General features: G+C 42.0%; 1 protein-coding gene across 1 annotated transcript in view; it reads left to right on the top strand.

Moving 5' to 3' along the window:
- wnt4 (wingless-type MMTV integration site family, member 4) overlaps positions 1–8,723 on the top strand; it is a 34,432-nt gene extending 25,709 nt beyond the window's left edge. The window contains exons 2-6 of the mRNA XM_030730059.1: positions 1,110–1,191; positions 4,735–4,888; positions 5,217–5,348; positions 5,677–5,819; positions 6,854–8,723. Of these exons, the coding sequence (XP_030585919.1) occupies positions 1,110–1,191; positions 4,735–4,888; positions 5,217–5,348; positions 5,677–5,819; positions 6,854–7,324 (982 nt within the window). The 3' untranslated portion in view covers positions 7,325–8,723. The remainder of the gene's footprint in view (positions 1–1,109; positions 1,192–4,734; positions 4,889–5,216; positions 5,349–5,676; positions 5,820–6,853) is intronic.
- The last annotated feature ends 9,815 nt before the right edge of the window (positions 8,724–18,538 follow it).

The raw sequence follows: 18,538 nt of genomic DNA, 5'->3' as shown, positions 1-18,538 counted from the left end.
ATTGAAAAAAGGAATGATCAAATCTCTTTGTTTTAGAAAAACAAAACTTTTTACACTCAACTTGGATCTAATGACGTCTTAGGACACTGAGAGGTGCAGACAGTACACAATCAGCGGCTGGCTATGGGAAAGCCTGTTTCTGTAAGGTGAAGCTGGGACTTGAGATATGAGACTGAGGTGGAAGTGTTAGGGTCAGGGCATTTTCTCACACATCTTAGATTGTGTGTGTGTGTGTGTGTGTGTGTGTGTGTGTGTGTGTGTGTGTGTGTGTGTGTGTGTGTGTGTGTGTGTGTGTGTGTGTGTGTATATCTCTGACCTGTCTGGCCTGGAGGTGGTGTGTTTGTGTGATAAGCTTTCCTTTCTCTCAGTGTCCTCACAGCCAGATGTTCATCCAAAACATTCCCACCAAATCGCAGGAGCTTTTTTCAGCTCTGTTTCCCAACTGTAGGAATAATTAATGATGGATGGAGAAAGTCTGCAGGTTAATTCAGGCTGGAATCTCGAGCTGCTCTGCATCATACACCTCAGTCTCTTTACATCATATCTTTCAACCCCTCCACCGTCCTGGCATCCTCCAAGGAGATGTTTATTCATGACTCACTAATTTCTATGTGTATCATATTTGCACTGAATGATGATCTAGGAGGGGGTGACGGTTAAGCAAGCGACCCGCATCAGATAAGGCTAATGCAGAGGCCCGGGTAAAAATCCACCCTGCATGTCTCCACAATAACTACCAGGAAAAACTATCACAATAAAGACTAAAAAAAGCCCCCAAAAATATTTTTAAATGATGATCGAGGAGCGTAGATGCCAGACTCTAAATGTACTCTGCTGCAATCCATCAATCAGTCATTTCAAATGTCAGTTGTCTCACTGAACTATTCCTTATTTATTACAAAGACAATCAATTTAACGTCCACAGTTTAAGTGGGAATGATAACTGGGGCAGTAAGGGACGAAGCTGTTACGATTGTGTCCAGCTTCTATCTTGTCTGTACTGTTTGTAGTCATTTTAACTTCTCTTTCACCTCTTTGTGTATCTCTTTGTAGAATGAAACAATACATGTCTAAATAAGCCTTGTGTTTTTCGTTTTTTTTTCCAACAGGTACCTTGCTAAACTGTCATCAGTGGGGAGCATCAGGGACGAGGAGACATGCGAGAGGTTACGAGGCCTTATTCAGAGACAGGTACACATCTCAAGTTACTGACTTTGTAATAATAACATACAAAGTCAAGGTCCTGGCTTTTATTCAATAAATTTTAGCACTCGTGTTCAGTCAGTGTTTTTTATTCTAATTTAAAATAAAAGGGTTGTGTGAGTCATGTGAAAGGTGATAGGCTATAAAAATGGCTTCTTAATGCTGTAAAGTTGGGTATGTTAACATGGGAGTCTCTGGGGGATCGAATGACTTTTGGACCCAGCCTCAAAGTGGCCATTAAAGGAACTGTAGAGAAAATCTCGCATCTCCAAGGGTTGCCTCTTGGGAATAAGATGATTTTAACAAGCATATAATTCCTTAATCAATAAAAATCATGAATAAATCGTTGTTATTATTACCAATCAAAACAACCAAGCTGTTAATTCTGGAAAAACTTCTACACTCAAAAGAATCTGAGTGTTAAAGAATATGTGCCCCAAAAGCAGTTGGATTATTAATTCACTGGTTTTCTGAAGTCAGATTTTAACACAGACAAAAACAGCATGCCAATACGTTTTGGCTGTGCCTTCTTCAGAGAACAACAGTTCATGGACGAGCCCTTTAAACTTTTCACCAAGCAAAGGCCTCTAGGCTGTATTATTTATTGCAATATTTATTTTGTTTGGTCTACTGTTTTAGGTATTCTGAATAAACTGAAAAATATGTGGTGATATTATTTGTTCCAGCCACTTATATCTGTTGTCCTCCTCTGTTAAGTATCCAGTTAAGCTTTGCTGACGTAGCAAACATTCATGTACTGCCTGCCATGAGAGAAAAAAAGGAAAGTTTCTCGCGGTCAGCCATCTTGATTGTTTACATTTGGTGATGTGAGTCTTGGACGCTCCAAGCTTGGAATCTGGAATGCTGAACTTGGAAAATTCCGACCTCTGAGTTGAACGCAGCATGAGTGTCAGTCAACCCTCCTACCAGCAGGCACACTAAGTGGTTACCTGTAGTCTGTCCTGCCTCACTAACAACATACAGGGTTTTTATCCCAACATTAAATCCTAGAAGTCAACCAAAACAAAGACTTAATACACTCATTAAACTGTATATAGACTGTAGAAGGAAACACATGTTAAAGTAAGCCATATGGCGAACAACGTGGACACAACCTTGCCATGATAGTTGGAACTTATTTAGAGATAGCAAAGTTGGTATGTTGGTTTTTCAGCCACTCAGTGTGTCTCACCAACTACTAGTTGCATTACCACTGATTTTTACACTGATATTCCCCAAAGGATAAGTCCTATTGACTTAGGTGATCCCCAGACATTTCCTGTAGTGCCACCAGCAATCCCAAATGTTCCATTATCCAGGGAAATATCTCAATATCTACTGGATATATTGGGGCATAATTTTCTACAGACATTCCTGGGTCCCAGACATGACTTTGCTGATCCCCTGACTTTTCCTCCGGCGCCACCTCGAAGTTGACATTTGTGGTTTAGGATGAAATTTTTTCTGACAAGTTTTGGATGGATTGCAATGAAATTTGCCCTTCAGGAAAATTTGCAATGGAATGTAACTGATGATCCTCTTACTTGTCATGTGGCCCCTTCATCAGGTCAAATCTAATTTGTCCTGTATTTTGGTTTCTGACAGAATACCTGCCAACTAATTACAGGTATTATGTAACTTTCAGCATGCCAACGTGCTAAACAAACATACCCACTAAACATTACCATGCTAATACTGAGACTATGAGAATGTAAGCATGGTGATGTCATTAAAGTTTAAGGATGTGCCTAAGTGGGTAGTAACAATAGACTGTATATCAAAGATGGAAGCAGCCACCATGATTTAGATTTTTGTTTTTTGAAGCCCTGTTTTGAAGCTTTAGCGCTGACACTTTTACCTTCAGTATGGTTTTTTGTTTTGGTTTTTTTTTGGTTTTTTTTTTTTTTAGGGGGGGGGGGGTCAGAAATGATCATATTTAGATCATAGGGTGGACAGCTAATTCATTAGCAAGCTATGCTACATCCATAAAGTGTATAGGTGGAAACCACAGGCACAGACTGGCTACCTGCTATAATGTAAGTAACAGAATAATTAAATACTGTAATTCCACCAAAATTTTCACCAAAGCTGGTGTGTAAGCTTCTTGGATGGGCTGAAGAACACAGCAAACCATGTTATTTGTTAGATAATTCCATTACAAATGCTCCAAAAAGCACCAAGAGCAATTAACTTGATCAACAGATTGAAGCCAGTGACTCATTTTAGCTAAGGCGAGGCCTAAAAATATCAGCTTCAGCTGCATATACATGTATAGGTTATTTTTATGGCTGAAATTGGGCATTTTAACACAGGGGTCTGTGGGAATTGACTCATTTTTTTAAGCCAGCTTCAAGTGGCTACTTGAGGGGCTTTTTTTTTCACACATCCTTGTTGGCTTAATTTTTACCAGTTAACAGTAAAAAGCATGGTGGCATGGTGGTTAGCAGAACAGCTAGAACGTCTGGGTTTGAATCCACCTTGGCCTGAGCCTTTCTGGGTGGAGTTTGCATGTTCTTCCCGTGTCTGCGTGGGTTTCCTCCGGTTTCCTCCCACAGTCCAAAGACATGCAGTTAGTGGGGTTAGGTTAATTGGTGATTCTAAATTGCCCATAGGTGTGACTGTGAGTGTGAATGGTTGTCTGTCTCTCTGTGTTAGCCCTGCAACAGGCTGGTGACCTGTACAGGATGTACCCTGCCTCTCGCCCTATGACAGCTGGGGTGGGCTCCAGGATAAGTGGAAGTGAATGGATGGATGGAACAGTAACCCTAACAATGGCTTAAGCTTGTTTTATGCTTGAACAGGGGTACACGAAGGCAGTCCGCAGGCAGTCAAACACTGCCTTTCTTGATTGTGCTGTTGCTGGTCCATCAGCCAGGCACTGAAAAGAGCAAAATTACACCATACAATGAGGTCAAGTGAAACAGAGTGTTAGAAACAATGAAAAGTGTCCACTGCAGCCACTGTGTGTGCTTATCATGCTGTACTTTTCAATCTTAAAGTTTTTTTCCTGGTGAACTCCACTGTCATTCCCTTCCCTGTTCCGGCCCACTTGTCAACCAATCAGCATTTGTCCAACGCATAGGTCATACATTCCCAGCGAGTGTAGTTGGGATTTTGGAGGACTGCATGGGAGCACGTCTGCGGTGGTTGAAAACCCCTCTCTGTTCATTGTCCAAACTGAAACATGTACACAGACGGACACATTTGTTTCCGATGTGAGTTTTGGCTGTGATTTTTATATATATATATATATATATATATATATATATATATATATATATATATATATATATATATATATATATATATTTTTTTTTTTTTTTTTAATATATATTTATATAGTATATGGTTTTCTCTAGTATTTATTTTCAGGTTGGCACCACAATTAATTCAATAACAGCATTTCAGTAAAAAAAAAATACTCCACATTTTATTTCCAGGGTAAGAGAAATCTTCAGATCAGAACAGTAAATCATTTTTGAGTGCATGCTCTTGTTTGTGGCTGACACAGCTCCTGTGTGCCCACTACAGGTTCAGATCTGTAAGCGCAGCGTGGAAGTGATGGATGCGGTGCGTCGTGGAGCCCAGCTGGCTATAGATGAGTGTCAGTTCCAGTTTCGTAACCGTCGATGGAACTGCTCCACTCTGGAGTCGATGCCTGTGTTTGGGAAAGTGGTCACACAAGGTAAGATTATACATGGCAGTGAAGACACTTCTGTGACAGACAGCACTAAAGCTGGTCTGTAAGACTAAAAGAGGTTTATCTGCCATGCATTTTCAAAACTGCAACATAAATAACTCGTCACGTTTTATATGCTGTGAAATGTTTGAGCTTGTTTCCATTTATATTGGCTCCTGCATATTAATGTCTGGGCTTAATCCTTCAGATTTTAACACTCTTTTGTGTATACACACACATACTCTTTTCCTTATCATTCAGAAGTACAAGTGGTTTTCATTTGTATAATGAATCAATATGACTATGTGTGCTTGTATTTATGCATGTGTGTTAGGCACCCGTGAAGCAGCCTTTGTGTATGCCATCTCAGCAGCCAGTGTGGCATTTGCGGTCACGAGGGCCTGCAGCAGCGGAGAGCTGGAAAAATGTGGCTGTGACCACAATGTACATGGAGTCAGTCCAGAAGGTAGGTCTCTCTCGCTCTTACACACAAACACACACTCAGAAAAGGAGTTGGCACAAGGGCCAACTGATCCTGTGCAGTTTAATACAGAAATAGGACTAAATAATAACAATTATTTTTGAAGTAGACGTGATTGTTAGAATATTAATTACATCATTTTAAAGCCACATGTGTACAGCCACCCCACATACATTTCCACACTGAATTATGAGTTCATACAGAATAAACAGTGCCTGCAAAGTAGCTTCTAGTATAGTATCAATGCAACATTTAAAGGCTGGAGGCCATACAAATAACAGCTTCCTGTCTCCTCAATAATATCCTGTATTAGGGTTCCAGTGGTCAGGCTGCAGTGATAATATTGCATATGGAGTGGCCTTCTCTCAGTCCTTTGTCGACGTGAGGGAGAGGAGTAAAGGCCAGTCCTCCAGTCGGGCTCTCATGAACCTGCACAACAACGAGGCTGGAAGAAAGGTAACTCGCTGCTGTTGGTGAAGAGCTGTGGTTTATGTTCAAGTTATTTGAGACAATCAAGTTTTAAGTCATTCAAGATAAAAAAAAAAAGTCTAGGTCAAGCCTCAAGACATTTCCAAGATAAGTCTATTCATTTTGAGTCCACGTCAAGACATAAAAGGCCGATTTGATCTCTGTAGGTTTCTGATGTCCATTATAGTCACGCTTCAAGTAATCTGAGACAATCAAGTCAGTCTAACCAAGTAGAAAGCCAAGCCTGAGGTCGTAAGAGACAATTGCACTGTTCAAGCTGGGCGGTTCTGTCCTAGTCATTTAACAGATCAACAAATAAAAGGTCAATCTTACATTTTGTAGGGTTTTCATATCTATTTCAGTCTTCTCGAGTCGTTTGGGGCACTTCTAGTTCGGGTTTTAACTTCTTTGGAATAAGTTTAAGTATTAAGTGACTGGTGACAGGTCCGAGGTTTGTGTCATGTTACAGTACAGTATGCAAAGGTTTTTAGTCTATTACTAAAAACAGGTCCAGCCAAGTTGAGAATCATCTTTAGTGCCATCAAATCACTAATTATTAAAGAAAGGTCCAAGTTAAGTGAAGAGCCATTCAGGAGAAGCCTAAGTCAGCCTAACCAAACTGAAGCTACAAGAGAAAAATCCTCAAGTCAAGTCTGGTAATTCCACAGGCCAAAATGAAAGGAACTGAGTTGCTCTACTGCAGAGTTACATTACATCCATTACAATGAATTCGAGACAAATGCAAAGTCAGTTGTCTCATCCTTTAATAGAATTCAATTCAATTCAGTTTTATTTGTATAACGCCAAATCACAACAAACAGTCGCCTCAAGGCGCTTTGTATTGTAGGTACAGATAGAACTAAAATACTAAAAGTAAAATACTAGTCAAAGCTCCAATTTTTTTGTTTTAGGTGTTACTGAGAGCGCATTTCACATTTAGAAGCAGATGTTGTCAAGTTTTTATGTAATCACGACCTTTAAAGTTGTGTCAGCAAACCAAATGTTCTTTGCAATCCCTGCAGGCCATCCTGTCCCACATGCGTGTGGAGTGCAAATGCCATGGAGTATCAGGCTCCTGTGAGGTGAAGACCTGCTGGAAAGCCATGCCACCCTTTCGCAAGGTGGGTAACATCATCAAGGAGAAGTTTGATGGCGCCACTGAAGTGGAGCAGCGCAAGGTGGGCACGACCAAAGTCCTGGTTCCTCGCAATTCCCAGTTCAAACCTCACACAGATGAAGATCTGGTCTACCTGGAGCCAAGTCCAGATTTTTGTGATTATGATCCACGCACGCCGGGAATGCTGGGCACGGTGGGCCGTCAGTGTAACAGAACCTCCAAGGCCATAGACGGCTGTGAGCTGATGTGCTGCGGCCGTGGCTTCCAGACACAAGAGGTGGAGGTGGTGGACAGGTGCAGCTGTAAGTTCCACTGGTGCTGTTATGTCAAATGCAAACAGTGCCGTAAAATGGTGGAGATTCACACATGCCGGTGATGGAGGTGGAGGTACAGAGGGAAATGCTGATGGACAAAACAAATACCCCATACTCCTGATCAGTCCAAGGAGAGAGGGAGTAAGGAGGACTGGTTTAGCTCCTTCATCTCCTCAAACCTTGATACCATCCCAGCCTTCTACTGCTATTCAATAGAAACAGACTGAGCGCTTGAGAGGTCAAAGGTCATCCAATCCTTTTTTGCCACCTTAATGGACATCAGTAGATTAGGCATGGGATTTCCTACAACGCTACAGTCTGTTTGTTTCTTCTCAAGTAGAGAGCATCTTTCAGTTCCTGTCTCACTCCCTCATGATCACGTTTGGTTTGTCACTGATCCTTATTTTTGTAATGTTTAACTTATTTGTTGAGAAGGGTGCTGAGGGGATTGACAGGGATCGTCCTAGAAGGACTACAGACAAACAGATGAGTGGTGATTATAATGGACAAAGTAGACAAATGGCTAGGCAGTTGGGGGGGTTGGTTTAAGGAGTTAAGGAGGAGGGTTGTTTGCCTTCGGCCCTTCCTGCTGCTGCTGCTGCTGCTGCTGCTGCTTCAGGGACTCACTTGGAGTGCTGGATGTCAAAAATGGAGATTGCGAGTCTGTCAGAGGACAGGCTCAACCAACAAAGAGGAACACTTTGTGATTTGCTTTCCGAGTGGCTGAGCTGAGGCTGAGCTGCCTCTTAGTCACTTATTTTGCCCTCCACAGTGCCCTGATGCTGCTCCGCTCACTCATTCACTGTCTTCCTATCAAAGGAAGGACAACGACGGACAAATAAAAGCCACTGTCAGCTGTGTCCTGTTCTTTCAGTAAGCAGGTGATGGGCGTCAGTCAAACAAAACACTCACAAACATTGCTCCAGAAAGACTCCTGTATTCACCCACAGCTGCTACCAACAAACAGAAACCAGAAAGATTACATGAAAAACACTTTGCAGATCAGCTTTAACAGGATTTGTTGCATATCCTCAGTATACATTGTGTGCTCATTTGGGAACTGATGTTGATCTTGACCTTCTCCTGCACGCTGCCATCTGCCAAATGCTAGTCAGCTTAATGCAAACAACACACAGTCAAGTTAACACACAGTGACATGCATGCATCTCCAAACAGACGCAATGTAAATACACAGTCAGACGTACAAAAGGGGTCTGCCAGAGGGCTGTCGAGCATGTTCATACACGATGACTGAAGCACTTTCTCTCCAAGCGCACATAGAGCAACAAACATCCAACCACATGTCCAGTGTTCCCTGTTCCTTTCCTAACACACACACAAACACACAGACAAACACAGTTTCCCATGCCACTTTCAGGACTCTGTTGTCATCATAAAGCCAGGCTTTCCTATAATAACTTGCTATCATCATAGAGACATACTGTAGATCTGTAAAGACTTATACACTGAAGATTATACTGCCTATGAATGTATGTTAATAATGAATATATGCTGTGTCACCAAAAGACTTTTGTTGCTTCTTTCATAAGAACACGCGTATTTTGTGTGTGTGTGTGTGTGTGTGTGTGTGTGTGTGTGTGTGTGTGTGTGTGTGTGTGTGTGTGTGCGCGCCCTTGAGAGAGAGAGAGAGGAGAGGAAGATGGAAAGTGAAAGAGTGCAGATCCTCTTCCAAACACACACATGCACAGAGCTCTGCTGACTGACAGACTTTCACATACTTCAATAAAATCATCCATTTCCCGTGTCTTTCAGCTGCATTATGATGTGGCCACAGTTTGTACTGTGTAGTATTTTGTGAGTGTTGGGCATGTGTGTGTGTGTGTGTGTGTGTGTATCTGCGGTACACCGTGAGGTGCTTCCCTGCACCCCTGAAACCTATAAACACAGTTTATGCACCATATAACAGCACTTATGGTATATTAACTAAGGACGTGTTTCTTGCAGCGTGGGGAACGCAGTTTTGGGAAGAACCAGAGCGACTGCTCGGATTTCAAAGACCGCCTGATTGAGTTTGGGCTGAAGAAGGAGCACAGGCAGGAACACCAGGCTAGAACAGGGATTACAGTGAAATGCAGACCACATGGCACAAGCTTTTTTTTCTCCTTCTATCTCTATCAGTATCATACTGCCCCCCCCTGCACCCCTCCAACTCTGGCTTTCTTGCTCTTTCTCCTGCAATATCATTGACTTAACAGTGGTCTCAGTCAGCTCCCCACTCTGCAGAAAGCGTAACTCTAACCACTCTTGGATCTGTCCTTCATTAAGCCACTGCGATGGCCTACATAAGGTGGGTGGTGGTGGCCACACTGATTGAGAAAGTCTGCATGCATATCTGTGTGTGTGTGTGTGTGTGTGTGTGTGTGTGTGTGCGTGCGTGCGTGCACTCTCCCTGTCAGACAGCGACACATACTGTACAATGAGCCAATCAGAGAACTCTAATGCTGCTTGTGGTTTGCTGCGGTTGTGGCAGAGACAAGAGGCTGACGGTGGGGCTTTTACCACTCAATCTATGTGCATTTGCGAGTCTGTCAGAATTAAAATGCAACAAATCCAGATTTATGAGTGCTGAGACACAAATGTTTAAGCTAATCATAGCTGACATTTTAGACTAATACTTAGCATACCTACTATCCACACAAACATTTTACAGGCCAGAGCACCCCCACCCCCACCCAGGCACTCCCTGACAGACACAAACACCTTTGATGACACACAATGAAAAATATTTTATCCACTGATTCATCTAAACCCTCATCATGTCAGCTTTTCACCGCCAGCTTTTAGACTCCACATTTTGAAGCCTCAACGTTAGTGCTTTGGCAGCGGCCATGTTGGTTTTTTTGAAGCTGGATATGTGACCGTATTTAGAAAGCACGGTAAGAAGGCTGCACCCACAAACTGCATAGGAGCAATGTGCCGATACACATATTGGCGAAGTAACAGACTATAAAATACTAGACTTTTACTCCAAGAAGTGAGGTGCAGATCTCTTGAACAAGCTGAGCCACACAGCAGTTCACCACAAACTGAAGAGATCCAGTTCAATGAGCCAAATTAGTGGAGGCGAGGCCTAAGCACACCTCCATGTGTTGGAGCTTCTCAGCCAAAGTGGCCATGCGTCAAGTTATATCAAAAATCATTTTTCTGCACCAGCCATTGAATTTGTTTTTTATTCTTTTAGTCGGACGTTTTGACATGATTCATTTTTGGAGCCCACCTCAAAGTGGCCATTTGTCTCAGCCTTCAGCCTCCTGCTTGATTCTCCACCGGATGCACGAGAGCAAACGGATCCATGGAGGATCTGGTGTCCGCATCATTTTAGCATGTTTAGCATTTAAAATGACTCATTACTGGCAAACTGTAGTACACATGCTCAGATACAGCCCCGTCAACACAGCCAGACTTTCTGTCACTGATGAAGTACTGAAATGGTTCACCAGCCTTTCTGTAGCCCAGTGTAACATTACATTTTTTTCAGTCTACGCTTCTGCTGACAACTGATGTTTTTCTTTTAAAATAAAAGAGACAGCTTTATATACCAACAGGTTATCAAGCAGAGTATTTTACCTTTGAGTCATTGGTGCTTTTTAAAAGGAGGCCTGTAAAGATGAAATGATAGTGCAGGCTTCCAGTCCTGCAGGAAAACACTGTAAAATATGCGGCATTATTATCGCCAGTGTTTTGATCAGCTGCCAGCTGAGTAAGATATATTAATGCTTTATATTATTTCTCTCAGAGGATGCAGGCTGTACAGGGTACACCACATGTAATTTTGTGAACATAACATATTAAGAATAATCCATTTTAACCGGGGTATTTGAATCAAAAACTTGCAGCACCAAAGTTGAATGTCATAATGTTGGTGTTGAAAAAATTTCTCAAAAGTAAATTAAACATAGATTTTTGCGTATTAATAGTATGACAGACATAATCATTTGGTTTCAGCTCATAAATATTAGGCTTTGCTATTTTTTATCTGCAATTCCCCAACAAAAATATGCAAGTTTGATTGAAGCTGTCAATCAAAGCTTTGGGATGAACCCATACTGCAGCCAGACACCAGGGGCAATTTCAGGAATTTCATTTTTCAGGAGCTGTTAGATTGTTGGTGTTTTTTAAAGTCACTGGTCCTCTAGAAATAAGAAAAAATACAGCAGAGACCTTAAACAGGTCCTGAGAGATGGCCCTTGAATCGGTCCAGCTACTGTTGCATACTGAAGCCTCAGGAGAAATGGTTTGAGTGGAAGGCTGGCTGTCAAGAAGCTGTTTTTAAGGAAGAGAAACAGGAAGAAAAGGCTGAGGTATACCACACTACACAAGAACTGGACTAAAACTCAGTGGCAACAGGTCTTATGGAGCGATGAATGCAAATATGAGATTTTTGGTTCAAACTGTCATCAATCTGTACAGAGGAGATCAGGAGAGAGGCTGTGTGTCAGACAGTGGTGTTCGGGATCTTGTCAAAACTGATGAAATTATGAATGCAGAAATTTACTGTCATTTTTGATTCACGATGCAGTACCATCTGGGAGGGATCTGATTGGCTACGGCTTCATTTTTCCTTTTATATAAACTCATTTCGATGTGTTTACTGCTTCCAGCTGCTTCTAGCGGGTATACACGCGTGTATAAATTAAGAAAACAATACCTGATCTATCATTGTTATTTTTACTGTGGATTGTGAAGACAGTGTAGCCAATCAATTCACTTAAACACTGAGATCCAAATTGTAATTAAATAAATAAACTGTCTTACACAAGAGAGAGAAAGAGTGAGACTGATATCAACACAGAGAGCAGTGCACTGCACTTCACTTTCATTAACTTATCTCAACAGAAACTGCCTCTGGCGTTCAAGGAGAAAAATAAAACATGCAGAAATTTTCAGATATAACTCCCACCTTGTCTGTTGTTTGTCTATTTTCAGCAGAAAATTAGGGAAAATGAGGCCCACCCACAACACCAAAGCAGACGACAGTGATCCCAAACACACTGCCAGTGCAGTAAAAGCACCTGGATAAGGAAACAGACAATTAAACGCTGTCAGTCATGGATTGGCCTCCCCAGAGCCCGGACCTCCACATTTTTGAAGCAGTGTGTGATCATCTTGGCAGAGAATGGACCAAAAGGCAGCCAACATCCAAAGAAGATCTTTGGATGTCCTTCAAGAAACCTGGAGAACAATTCCTGAAGACTAGTTAAAGAAATTCCAGGGAAGCTTGCCTAAGAGATTTCATGCTGTGTTGAAGAACAAAGGCCCTCATATTGACTTTCAAGCTTGTTATAATCATACTCTGTTTTTGTCTTATATACTGTATTTCCATGCATGTTTGCACATATTTTGATAAATCGCTGCAACTATTTCCTGTTTTCCTGGCAAAATATGAAGAAATGAGTGTTGGTGCAAGACTTTTGCACAGTACTGTAGATACCAAAATGACTGCTGCAGAACCTCAGAGCCTGCAGTGACAATAATGATTATAAATGAGTGTCTGACATCAGAATTTACTGCTCATAGCCATAACTGTGGGTACGAAGGAGTGAATCACTAAACCAGAACTGATTTCATACTCAGCTCTGGTGTTTTCATTTACTAAAGAAGTGAACCTTTGTGATTTCAAATGCATTATAAAAAATGGCTATGGTCAAAAGTTGTCAAAAACATATACAGTATATTAGGTAAGGATTTGTTCTGAGGATGATCTATGGGATCAAATCAACTGGATCGTGAACGTTTCCTTACTTATGGAACCAAGCCTGGGATTTCTGAATTAGCTTTGGCTCCCTGCAGACACAGTCTTAGCATGATTAAACAGCGTACTGAAGGGATAATGTCTTTCACCTTTGGGGAAACTCTATCAAATCAAATTTGGTACATATTCATGACATGATCAACCCAATGCATAAACCTTCCCAACCATTCTTCTCCCAAACAGCTCAATTTACCACTCAGCTATGTGCATATACCTTCTCTACCTTTCTCCATCAGTGTGTGTTGTGAGTGTGCAAAGGGTTAACAGTGCAGGTTGGCAGGATATTAATGCCACTCGCTCAGAGAACCCAGGAGAAGGCTGGCTTTAGCCCAGGGCCCGGCCCTCCCAGGCCTCTCTCAAACTCCCAGATCTCTTCAGCATACTTCTCATATTAAAAGAAAACAAGTTACACAAATGAGACAGATGGTTCTTGTTTGTGATGACAGTTGCAATTCTTTCTCCTCCTGCCCTCCTCCCCTCATCTTCCCTCTCGGCTCTCCTCCGGTGTCTCTAGTGTTTTTTGCCCTGAAACGGCCACGTTGCGGAGCACAAGCAGAGCGGGTGTTAAAACCACGCTGGTGGGCATCGAGACACGCATATTAGCATTTTGAATCTGTTTTAAATCGCATATGAAATGTTTGAGCTGTATTCTAGCTTTACGCTGCTGAGGGGATCCGTGCAAATCAAGCCGATCACATGATAGAAAATCCTGGAGCTCCAATAATGTTTTCGATGAAATGCTTTCTCATGAGCTTACTGTGCAGATGGCAAGTCCTAGAAAGCATATGAACCACTGCCCTCCTGACCTCCAACAGTCAAAAGTTTGGACACACTCACCCATTCATATGAACGATAAAGTATTTTTTTTTTTAAATCCACCTTGGCCCGGGCCTTTCTGTGTGTAGCTCCCCGTATTTGTGTGGGTTTTCTCAAATTTCCTCCCAAAAAGATGTGGGGTTAGGTTAATTGGTGATTCTTTGTTTTCATCTTTATTTTAGATACATAACCTTAATTTTTACATACATATTGAGTGTACATCAATCATCATGGCCCATTATTTATACAAAAGTGTCTTCTAATGTCATCGGTTGAAGAGGGATTGATAACACTTATTAAGTTGGATTTGGTGTTTAGGGCTAACAGTGTTTTCACTCATTTTTAGAAGGATTTCCCAGCTCGCTACCTACTCCACCATTAACCAAGGTTAAGTGGTGATTCTAAATTGCCCATAGGTGTGAATGGTTGTCTGTCTCTCTGTGTTAGCAGCAGGGTGGCAAACTATTTGGGGGTGTACCCTGTCTCACGCCCTATGACAGCTGGGATAGGCTCCAGCTCCCTAGCTGGGATAGGCTCCCCACGACCCTGAAAAGGATAAGTGGAAGAAGATGGATGGACAAACAGGGGCAATGTGGATAAAATTCTCAGGCTGAAAGTCTGACATCCCTTTCAGAGCTAAATAGAGATTTTAATAATAAATGCAGCAGCTTGTGTAGCTGAAGAAAACATTTTTCATGATTCATTTGTGATTCGAGTTCAGCACACAGATAGTTTTAAATAGTGTTAATGAACAAGTGGGTTTTTGGACTTATTGAAAAAGACATGCACTGAGGCATTTACAGTGAAATTTAACATGGTCTGTTTTTCACATGGGTCCACACAAAATTAGCTTAATTTAGGTTGTAGTAAAATTCCAAACACCCAGTTAAGGTCTTTAAGAATACAGTTCATCCCAGCGTGGACTGATCAGATAAGGATGCATCAGAAGGAGGAGTGAAAGTGACAGCTTCTCCCCCACAGAGATGGTGGATCAGGCTGTTGATGGGGGCTTTAGCTGCCAAAGCTCCATCTCTGGATGCTGGTATGGAGGATCACTGAGTCTACTCCTGCACACATGCTTTCTGTGATGGTGTGGTTATAGCCGTGTGTCTGTCATCAGCTGAACTGCAAAAAACTTTCCCTTAACACCTGGACACTGAATACACCATTCCCACAACCAACGCTGTCTGTGTATGCGGGTGAAAGAGTGCATGTGTGTGTGTGTGTGTGTGTGTGTGTGTGTGTGTATGTGTGTTACATGTATCTATTAACTAGCAGCAACCCACCTTGTCAAAATAATCCTTGCGGTGACCAGTGGTAGCCTCATCTGATGCTGCCTGGCAGTCAGACACGTACTCCACTCACACACACAGGGCGTCTAAGACTTTAAAGACATTTTAAGAACATCTATGAATAAAATTTAGGATCAAAATCAAAATTTTTGTAATTTTGCCTCTGTACGCCACCACAGCTGATTTTAAATCAAACAATCAAGGTATGAAATGCAGAATTTAGGCTTTAATTCAAGGGGCTTAGCAAAAGTACTGAATTAACTGCTTAGGAATTACAGTACTGCCACTTTTATACACAACGCCCCATTTTCAAAGGCCCAAAATTGACAAGCAGTCAGTCAACCGTCATATGAGGTCTAATATTACTTTGGCCTCCAGTAACACTGTGAGAAATCTTGGAGTCATTTTTGACCAGGATATGTCCTTCAATGCACATATTAAACAAATATGTAGGACCGCTTTTTTGCATTTGCGCAATATTTCTAAAATTAGAAACATCCTTTCTCAGAGTGATGCTGAAAAGCTCATTCATGCATTTATTACTTCTAGGCTGGATTATTGTAATTCATTATTATCAGGCTGTCCTAAAAGCTCCCTGAAAAGCCTTCAGCTGATCCAAAATGCTGCAGCTAGAGTACTGACAGGGACTAGAAAGAGAGAGCAGATTTCTCCCATATTGGCTTCTCTTCATTGGCTCCCTGTTAAATCTAGAATAGAATTTAAAATTCTTCTCCTCACATATAAGGTCTTGAATAATCAGGCCCCATCTTATCTCAAAGACCTCATAGTACCATATCACCCCAACAGAGCACTTCGCTCTCAGACTGCTGGCTTACTTGTGGTTCCTAGGATACTTAAGAGTAGAATGGGAGGCAGAGCCTTCAGCTTTCAGGCGCCTCTTCTGTGGAACCAGCTCCCAGCTTGCATTCGGGAGACAGACACCCTCTCTATTTTTAAGATTAGGCTTAAAACTTTCCTTTATGATAAAGCTTATAGTTAGGGCTGGATCAGGTGACCCTGAACCATCCCTTAGTTATGCTGCTATAGGCCTAGACTGCTGGGGGGTTCACATAATGCACTGTTTCTCATTCACCTTATTTACTTTGTTTATACTCCACTCTGCATTTAATCATTAATTGATATTAATCTCTGGCTCTCTTCCACAGCATGTCTTTCTCTCCCCTCAGCCCAACCGGTCGCGGCAGATGACTGCCCCTCCCCGAGCCTGGTTCTGCTGGAGGTTTCTTCCTGTTAAAAGGGAGTTTTTCCTTCCCACTGTCGCCAAGTGCTGCTCATAGGGGGTCGTTTTGACTGTTGGGTTTTCTCTGTATTTTTGTAGGGTCTTTACCCACAATACAAAGCGCCTTGAGGCGACAGTTTGTTGTGATTTGGCGCTATATAAATAAAATTGAATTGAATTGAATTGAATTGAATATTCATTATATTCCTTGACAAATCAAATTGAGCAGATAAAGGATCTGGAGTTGATTCCATGTGTTGAACTTGTATTTGGTAGCTGTTCACTGGAACTCTCAATGTGAAGTCCAAAGAGATGTTGATGCAAGTGATGGAGGCCACCATAAAGCTGAGAGATAATAATCAATAAAGATAATAACAAGCGAGACAGCAAAAAAACTGAGGAGTGGCCAACTCAGCAAAACCTGAAGGCTGAAAGATCTAAGATCACTTACTTGGTTCTTGGTTAAGAAAATCACAGCATGTGACTGATTTCTGCCTCCGCGGGTCAAGAACACCCTTGAGGTGGTAGACAGATCAAAGGCTACAATCACCTTCATGAATGGAAATACAGAGTTTACATAATCAGTGGTTACACTCAAGAACGGGGTTAGATGAACTTGAGGCCAGTCTTTATGAAAACTCACGTTCTCACGTTGTACCCCTGGGTCTGAAAAAAAACAAGTCAGAGCATCAGCCTGGTCGGTTTTTACAATCCCTGATTTCGTTTGGGAAGCAGCAACGATTGCTAGCAGCACGGATGGTAAGAGCTCAGAGCAACTCATTATAAAAGTGCATTTTCAGGAATATGAAGTCAGTGTAAACTTTAACATGAGCTGTTTATTTTATTCTGTGTGAAATGAACTTTGAATTTGGGCTTATATGTGTACACGGTGTAAGTTCACACCACACACACATATAGACGTACAAACAGAAACAGCACCAAAAAATACATAAATAAAAGGTGTAGATGGAAACCTCATAGCTTCCTCTTCCTGTTCTGTCATTATTTGTTTCTCCAATCTACTTTTCTTTCTTTTCCTTTAAAATATGCCCCTGACTGATCTGGATCTGGGTCATGGGGGGCAACAATCTAAGCAGAGATACCTTTCCCCAGCCACCTCCTCCAGATTTTAGGGGGACACCGGGACATCCCTAAGCAATCCAAGAGACATAATCTCTCCAGCGTGTCTTGGGTCTGGCCTGGGGTCTCTGATTAGGACATGCCTGGAAACACAGTGAGTCCCTCCTAAATGATCGAGCTCCTCACCCTGTCTCTAAGGGTGACACCCTTCAGAAGAACTTCATTTCATTGTATCCTTTTCTTTTGGTCTCTGCCTATGGCTCATGGTCATAGGTGAGGAGAGGAGCATACAGTAGATTTACTATTAAATTGACTGCTTTACCTTCATACTCATCTTTCATTTTACCACAACAGTCCAGTACAGCAGCCCATCTGTCAATCTCCCCAACCACTCTTCCAACCACTCATGAACGAGAGAGAGGTTTTCTGTTGATGAAGCTCTCTTCTGCATTCTTTAGCAGATCCCTAACCCATTGTTAAAATGATATGGTTGCAGGCAACGTCCATTAGAAACCTCTAGCGACTGGCAGACTTTGAGCACCGTGTTGCAAGAATAAAGTCGCATATTAAAGTAATTTATCTCAGACAGTCTAACAGTGTTCCCTAGAATTTATGGTATAAGGAGGCAGGTTCAGTTTAGGTAGGATCAACACTAACTGCAAAGTGATTTATTCTGGCTATAGATGAGTGGTCCCAATGCTGGATAATTGTAAACTGTGGAGGTTTGTGTCTGGCACTGAGCGAGGATGAGAATGTCTTCATCCAGTCCAAACAGCTTTTTGATGGAATAAACCCACCTGCTGAGGGCCACTTTCCCCACATGATTTACAATATGGCTGCTTTAAAAAATAAAGACCCCACACTCTCCACCTCAGTTTTTTCTTAGCATTTCCTCCTACCTGCTGAAGAGCAGTAAGTCCAGGGCCAAACCTGCACCTCTACACCCCAGCCAACTTCTACATGAAAACCACATTGTGTTCCGTGTGTTGGAAGCAGCTCCGGACGCTGTCAAACGTTGAGTACCAGCACAGCTAAGCAGGCTGTGTCCATGAGCCAGCACTGGAGATTTATTTCC

This window comes from Archocentrus centrarchus, chromosome 5 (assembly GCF_007364275.1).
Source record: "Archocentrus centrarchus isolate MPI-CPG fArcCen1 chromosome 5, fArcCen1, whole genome shotgun sequence".
Lineage (NCBI taxonomy): Eukaryota > Metazoa > Chordata > Actinopteri > Cichliformes > Cichlidae > Archocentrus > Archocentrus centrarchus.
This window is presented reverse-complemented; position numbering and strand designations above follow the sequence as displayed.